Source organism: Gavialis gangeticus, unplaced genomic scaffold (assembly GCF_001723915.1).
Source record: "Gavialis gangeticus isolate Ggan-Ray unplaced genomic scaffold, GavGan_comp1, whole genome shotgun sequence".
NCBI lineage: Eukaryota > Metazoa > Chordata > Crocodylia > Gavialidae > Gavialis > Gavialis gangeticus.
Window position 1 is genome coordinate 39,347,005 of NW_017729034.1, and position 7,998 is coordinate 39,355,002.

Genomic DNA, 7,998 nt, shown 5'->3' on the forward strand with positions numbered 1-7,998 from the left:
CCGCCGCCGCCGCCTGGTTCGCGCTGGAGCTGCCGTCCTTCGCCCTGCCCGCCCTGCTGCTGGCGCTGCGCGGCCCGCCCCGCCTCGAGCCGCTGGGCTGCCGCCTGCTCTGCGCCACCTTCGGCGGCCACTACTTCTACAGGTACCGCCGGCGCTCTCCCTTCGCCTTCTCCTTCCCTTTTCTGCTTCCCCTTACCACTTGCCCATTCTTCTCCTTCCCCTTCCTGCTTCCTCTTCGCGTTCTCCTTCCCTTTCCTGCTTCCCCTTTCCAACTTGCTTCTTCCCACTTTCCCCTTCTCCTTCCCCCGATCCTGCTTCCCACTTTCTTTGTCTTCCTCTTCCCACTTTCCCCCTGTCCCGGCTTCCCCCTTCCCATTTTCCCCATCCTCGTGGTCGCCCTGGGCATCTGCTGCTCCATGATGGCCTGCCGCAGGTCTCAGCTGAGGGGCCACAACAGCCTGGGGTGCTTTGGTCTTGTCAAGGGTGCTGTGAGCTCCCTTTCCCCTTCAGGGGTTGTCTCCTGCATCTACTCCTTCATGATCCCCAGCAGTGGGTCTCAGCTGGGGCGGGAGGTGCAGCACTCTGCAGTGCCTTGTGATCCTGTCGGGGTGCTGCAGGCTCCCTTCTCCCTTCAGGTCCATTCCCGTGGCGGCCTGGTGCATCTGCTTCTTTGTGACACTCCTCCTCTGCAGGTCTCATCCAAGGGGGGTTGCAGCACCCCGGGGTGCCGTGAGATCCCATTGAGACTGCACCTTAAGCCAGGCACAAGACATTTTCAAGTGGGAATCCACAGGTCCAAAGCACGCTGCCCCTTTGGGGTTGCTCTGAGTGCGGTGCACACATAAGAAGGGTTCCAAGATTTTTCTTCAGTCAAACTTCCATCAAAGCCCACAGCTGGTATTACCAAAGGGTGCCTTGAGCCTAGAAAAAGGTTGAGAGCCACTGAACTGGAGGATGGAGCAGCTGGCAGGAGTATAGGCATAGCGTAAAGCTGGGAGAGCTCACGTGCTTTAAATTTTGAGGATGAAACTAGAGCATTGTTTTGGTAGCAGGAGTGGGTAGAAATCAAACTGCTGTTCCATAGGGAGAACTGGGAAACTGTGTGCATGTGTATGTGAAAAACTGTGTTCTGAGTCGTGTGTGCGTGTCCCTCACTCCCATATATTTACATGGCACAATACAAGGTATGTATAGCAGCTAGCTACCTTTGCCAGTGAGCTAGGATGAACTATTAGCCAAAAAAAATTCACTTACCTGATTGCAGATTTTTAGACCGCTAGTAAGATCCTTAAAAAAAAAAACCTTTTGAATTTTCATTCTTTTTTTTTCCTGTCCAAACTTTTCTTTCTAGTCAGTTTTGCTTATTTTCCTTTGCTTATGATTTTACTTACTATTAGCCTTTCTGAAGCACCAAATATAAGTATTATCTGTTGGAACTACTGGCTGATATTGAAGATTAGACCATCATCCTTGATCACTGGATAACTCTCACCTTTCAGTCCTGAGGTGGCATTCTCTTCTTCTATCATCGTAAGATCCAAAGTCTAGTTTTCTTATACTGGGTGTATCAACTTTGGTGAGAGAGATTTGCCCATATCTACACAATAACATTTCCAGTGATCATATGCACTGTAGTCAGTATCTTGTGTTGCTGAATTAGCAAAATTTCTGAAGTAAGGTAATGATTTCCTTAGACCAAACTGCATCACCCCAGTTGCTATTAGCCACACTATCTCTCCTAAATAGGCTGAAACCGGTAATTTTACTATTTCAGTCATATAAATCATATGCACTGGTGATTTCAAAATTTCTCATCAGTTAATATTTCCATATTTCCTATTCCCCGTTCTTAGAATTAATATGCAATTAATAACATTCTTTGTCAAACTAACCTAATTTGTTCACAGCACATTGAGTTTTTGCTTCTTTAGCAACCTCCTTTGGCATTGTAAAGATACAGTTCTAAGAAAGCCTCTATTTCTTCCTTTTATAATGCTCACTTTTCTCACTTCAAGCAATTCAAGGTGTCATTGACTATTTTAAAATACCAATAAAGGTTTTTGAAAATGACTTTACTGTCTCTCTCTTTTCTTTTGGTATGTTTGGTATGATATTTAATAAGGCAGTGGTAGTACTATCATGTCACAGCACTCCTGAAAGGATCTCACAGGTTTCCAATTGAGAACCACTGTCTTAACATCACATTTGTCCTCCTCACCTTAACATTGAACCTTTCTGTTTTCTTATGGAAATAAAACACTGGGCATTTATTGCTGTGTATACATACTGGCGCATCTACACTTGCGCTTTAATGCTCATCTTTTAATGTGCATTAAAGCATCACAAAAATGTGCTCATTTGCTAATGTGCATCCAAATAGGCTAATGCGCATTTTCTAGTACTTCACAGTGGAGGTACTAGATTTAATGCACATTACCTAAAGTGCATTAGTGAACGTGTAGACATGTCCACTGTTTCCTAACTGTGCAATAAAGAGATTGCTGCATTCTGGGATTATATTGTTGTCAAACTGCATCAGAGCTCTGCACACTTTCTGCTGGTGTGAAGTGTTGATTGGGAAGAATATTTTAGTAAAAATGAAATGATTCCGGGGACTGGATTAGTATGCTTTCATAGACTACATGCAAAACCTGGCTTAAACCCAGTTTTTTCATGGCTTTAACTGCATTGGTATACAAATGGACATAGTTACATTGATGCATCTCCCTAGTGTAGAACAGGTATTTATATCGCTAATGCTTATTTTTGGAAATATATGGGAATAAGCTTTTATGCTGGTATAACTATGCTTTTACAATGGGCTTGGATCACCTTATACCAGTTGGTAAATATATGTATTTAGACTAGTCCTAAATGTGTATAGTACATACAAGTCTGTACATGTTAACAATACTGGCTAACAACTAACTTGAATACTTTGCATATGTCTAAATAAAAGCCACAATAGCATGTCAGCATAGTTCTAAACACAAAGCAGATTTATCATTGTGGCTTTATTCTTTTTCATTGACATGCCACAACGTGAGAACTTATAGATGATTTCCAAAGATCTTCCTGATAGTATCAGAAACTGGTGGGGAAGGAAATAGCCCTTCGGTACTATCGTTTACCATCCATACACACTCCTCTTCACAAAAGACCCCCCCCCCCAAGAAGAATCCTTTGCATTTTAGAGCAAAAAGTTTTTAACTGACTGGCTGCCAGGTTTGATAACAGCTTTTAGCGCTCTCAAGTTTTCTCTGGTGCCCAGTGCTGCCTGACTCAAGTGTTCCCCAGGGTAATTTGGTAGCATAATGGAATCCTTAGAGGGCTTCACTGAGTTGAGTTCTCATTCCTATAGTCATAGGAAGGTCGTCTTGAAGGTAGGGTTTCCTTGGGAGTATTTGGCAATTGCAGATATTCTGAAAAAACTTATCAAATGGGAAAGCCCTTCAGGGCTGTCAAACTCTGGATTAGATTAATCTTCTTTGAAAATTTGTTTCATAGACCAAACAGTTATGTCACAAATGTTTGGTTCTGACTTCTGTGTGCTTTGTGAATTGTTAGTCCCTGAAAAATTCAGTTGTCTTAGAGCAGGGGTGGGCAAAATGTGGCCCATGGGCCATATCCAGCCTGCCAATTGATTCTGTCCGGCCCATGGGCAGTGCAGGCAACAGCTCTGGCCTCTGCCGGCTGCATAGGAAGCACTGAGCCTCATTCGGGCCCCGACGGTTCTGAATACTGCTCCAGCTCCAGCCTCTGCTGGCACTACAAGGGACAAACAGCTTTGCCCTTCTGCCTGGCTCTGTGTGGCAGGCCCCAGGTGAACCACACTCAGTCCTGGAGCAGCCTGACCTGCTGCAGCGTGCTCCATGCCACCAAACCCCCACTGTCACTGCCCTCATGCCTCTGCTTTACTTTTCTGGCCCGTGTGGCTGCAGCAGCAGTTCTATCCATGGGTTATCATCAGGGAGGCTGGGGTGTGGGGATGGTTTGAAAGGTTAGAAGGGGCCACCCTGTTCAATAGACTGAAGCCACAGCAGCCAGGTTAGCCCCCAGGACTGCTGGGACTTATAATTCTCCCTGCACAATGCCCCGGCCCGACCCAGCCACCCCACCTCGGGGCAAGGGAGCAGGTGGAGGGAGGGAGGCAAGTGTGGGTGCTCACATGCTGGTGCCATGGTGCTATTGCCATTCTCCACCCCGTGAGTGGAAGAGTATCTGTCTCCTGGTCAGGAGCTCCCTTCAAAAAAGAAGTGGGGTGGGGACAGAGCTTTCTGTAAGGAAGTCATATGTACACCCACCACCCCGTAACTCCTTACCCCCCATGTAAACACCCCACACATACCTGCCCGACACACACCATATACCCACCGTATACCCTACCCCCCATATCCTGCCCCCACAAACACACTCTCAATATATCATATGCATACCTACCCCCTGCACACACACACCACTCATGCACACACATATTCCCCCACATAGATCTTCAATGAGCAATGACCACTTTGCAGCAGTGTTCTGCATTGCAACAATGGAGATGATGCCTGATCTTGATTCTCGGGTTAACACACATCGGAGGCTTCATTCTTCCCATTGAATGAGTGAGTTTGTTTTTCTTTAACTTAATTTTCAATATACAAGAGCAAGCCTTTATTTTGAGCAATTATACAATTGCCTCTATGTACAGTAATCAAAAAAAAAAAGAAATCAGGGAAAACATTTTTTAAATAAAGTATTTTATAGTAGATGTTTGTTAGCGTATAATTTGTTTTTAATTTATAATTTGTTAATATGATATCTTCACCATTAATTTTATGTGTATAGCTTTCAACAGCTGATCAAAACTCATTAAGTGGCCCTCGAGCTGAAATAATTTACAACCCCTATCTTAGAGGGCTACAGAGAGAGATGCAGTAGCTTGAGTCCTTATTTTTAAGGCAATTGAACAGGACTTTGAATTGGCAGGGACAACTGATTGGTAGCCATTGGAGGAACCAAAACACAGAAATGATATGCTTTTATTTACACAGGCAACCTAAGCTATATAGGCAAAAGCTTTTAGGTACAGCGATTTACAATAATACAATCTGTACATTATGAATTCATGGATTAGTATGGTTAGGTGCTGCTCTTGGGAACAAAAGTAAAATGTCTAGTAAGCAGGTGGAAGGAGGAGAGGATTTCTTGCTATTGAAATGAGATTTCAGACATGAACAAGATTTTCACAGCTCTGACAATGAAGATGCCTGCACAAATGCAGATTGGGGAATAATTGACTAGGCTGTAGTACTTCAGAAAAGGACCTGGAGGTTACAGTGGACCATAAACTGAATATGAGCCAGTAGTGTGCTCTTGTTCCAAAAATAGCCAATAGCATCCTGCATTAACAGGAGTGTCTTGCAAATCAAAGGAAGAGATCCTTTCACTCTGTTCAGACAAGGTTCACATCCTCTTTCACTCTGTTCAGCACTGGTGAGGCCTCTTCTGGTGTACTGTGTCCAGTTTTGGGGCCCACATTTCATGAAGGATGAAGGAAATGTGGGGCCCAAAACTGGGCATACCTGGACTACTAGACATACCTAGACACCTAGACATACCTGAACTACTGCTACACAAATTTCATGAACGAACTTGTGTAGCAGTAGTCCAGGTATGTCACAGAAATGGTATAGCAGCACCTTGTGGTCTCATGTGTCTAAAGCTGAAGAGAAATGAAGGCACTGCCTATATCCATAGCATTCAAACCATCTTTTAACACGGGGTCTTCAACCTTTTTGAATGTGGGGCCAGATCACACACTTTTTATTACCCAGTGGGCCAGCAAATCATATTCAAAGAGCTCACAGGAAGTTGTGTCACATCAGGAAGTGATGTCATGTGAGCTTTGACACCAGTGAAGTTGGAGGGATTGACCCGGTGCTGGTTGATATGGCATGCGTGCCCAGGTTGACACGATGCTGCAGGAGCCGCTTGGCTACAACCGGGTTGACCTGGTGCTGGAGAAGCCACGGGGCCAGGCCGGGGTTGACCTGGGGCCCGCCCGGCCTGCCGGTGCCATGCCCGGGTTGAGATGGTGCTGCAAGACCTGCCTGGGCAGAACCGGGTCGGCACCGGCCAGGAAAAGCAGCACGCAGCTGAAGCCGGCTTCCCATGTGCTGCTGGGGACGGGAGGAGGCCGGCCAGGTCTGCACCGGCCAGCAGAAGCTGCAGCGGAGCCGTGTGCCGCTCGGCACTGACCGGTGCAGGCTCGTCCCGTCCTGAGCTGGACATGAGAAGTGGCCCCCTCGGGGCCTCGTGCGCGGGCGGCTGGGCCCGGAGAGCCACAGCGCCCGAAGGGAGCAGGGCAGAGCAGCAGGGCTGGCTTGAAGCGGGTGGGTGAGGGAGGCAGGCGCGGGCCGGCAGTGCCAGCGACCGCTGCTTGACCTCCCGTGCAGGGCCGCTCTGGCAGCGCAGGGCACGGGCACGGGCTCGTGTCGGGGCGGGGGCAGAAGCACGGGCGCTCCCGGACGTGCATCCTCTCCGCCTGCGACCAGCATCCTCCGGTAGAGCGCCTCTGGGCCGGGCTCCTGCCTCCAGCCCGGCTCCGGCAACCGCACGCCCCACAGTCCCGGCCCAGCCCCGACGCGCCCCCCGCTCTCCGCAGGAACGTACTCGGTGCCTCCGCCCACCACGCATGCGGGTAGGGCGCGGGCCATGCTGCGGCTACCCCCCGGCCGCGCGCTGGGGCAAGGGGCAGAGATAGAGGAAAAATTGCAGGTGCTGTCCCCAACTTGTTTAGTCAGGCGCGGCGGGGGCCCGCGGGCCGGCCCTGCCCTCCTTGCCCCGCCGCCATGGAGTGCGGAGCAGGTGCCAGGACTCCTCGCCTGTCCCGAGCGAGGGACCTCGGGCCAGATAAAATGGCTTGGTGGGTCGCATGTTAGACAAGCTTGTTTTAACAGCATCAAGGCTGTCTTTGGGCTGTGCCCTAGTCTGAACCCTGATTGTGATGGATCCGTGCTGAGGATCCCATATCAGGATCACATGTCAGTATCTGGTTAATTTAACACTCTAAGGGGCTTGGTAATGATAAGTAACTGTCAATCCATGAATAATTATCAGTAGCTCACCATTTTCAGCTTACCGTGAGACATTATTTTGCTATTTTGCTTGCCTTGTCAGCATACAGTAAAGACTGCTTTTTGACATTTATATTGGAAAAATATTATAAAAACTTCTGAGTACAAACTGTGTGCCCTCTGGCCCATTATAGAAGAACAGTATGATTACGTAGATAAGCCAACTAAAGATCAGGAGAAATCCCATTTAGTGTGTGTGTACATTTGGAAATGACTAATTCTACTTTAACAGATGATGAATTAGATTGTGTATAAATCAATAGGGCTCTAATGGGAATTCAGTGTACCAGCTAATAAGATCACCATGGTGAGTTTTCCCAGTGATTGACCTGCAGATTTCACTGTGTTCCTGGAGCATAACATCTACTAAACTCTAAATGATCTTACTTAGGAATGACTTGCAAAAGCCTTGTGGTTGGAGCACGGTCGTTCTGCAGACTGGGAAGACTTCTGCATTTTTTAAGACATTTGGCAGACTTGCTTTGTTGGCCAGCTTTCTTGTCATGAAGGGAGATTTTTTTTTTAACAAGTCTTATCTAACACTGTCGCTGGAGCAATTGCAGGTGTTCGGCATGGAGCTGGCTTGTCATAGGTTGACCCCAACTTTATTCCAGCTGCTACGGTGAGACAACTACGATGTAATTTTTCCATAGTATTCATTTTTTTCATATAAACAATTCCTGTGCTTGTACAGGGATATTGTGTGTTCATGAACTGGTGGACAGCATTGTAAAATCTTGACTAGCCTGTCCGTCACACTGGAGGCTTCCTATGGCAGTGGGTGCAGTACGGATTGTAGGGAGGTATGTATGTAGAAGGGGAGTTAATTTGTCCTGGTGAAGCTGCTTGTTTGTCCCCGTCCCCCCCCCCCCCCCCC

The 7,998-nt window shown here is 47.5% G+C and overlaps 1 protein-coding gene across 1 annotated transcript in view; it reads left to right on the forward strand.

Annotated features, from left to right (window-relative positions):
• Nucleotides 1–2: 2 nt before the first annotated feature.
• Nucleotides 3–7,998, forward strand: part of SRD5A2 (steroid 5 alpha-reductase 2) — a gene marked incomplete at its 5' end in the record, with an annotated part of 55,833 nt that continues 47,837 nt past the window's right edge. Inside the window, one exon of the mRNA XM_019526711.1 lies at nt 3–142. Coding sequence (XP_019382256.1) covers nt 3–142 — 140 coding nt within the window. The remainder of the gene's footprint in view (nt 143–7,998) is intronic.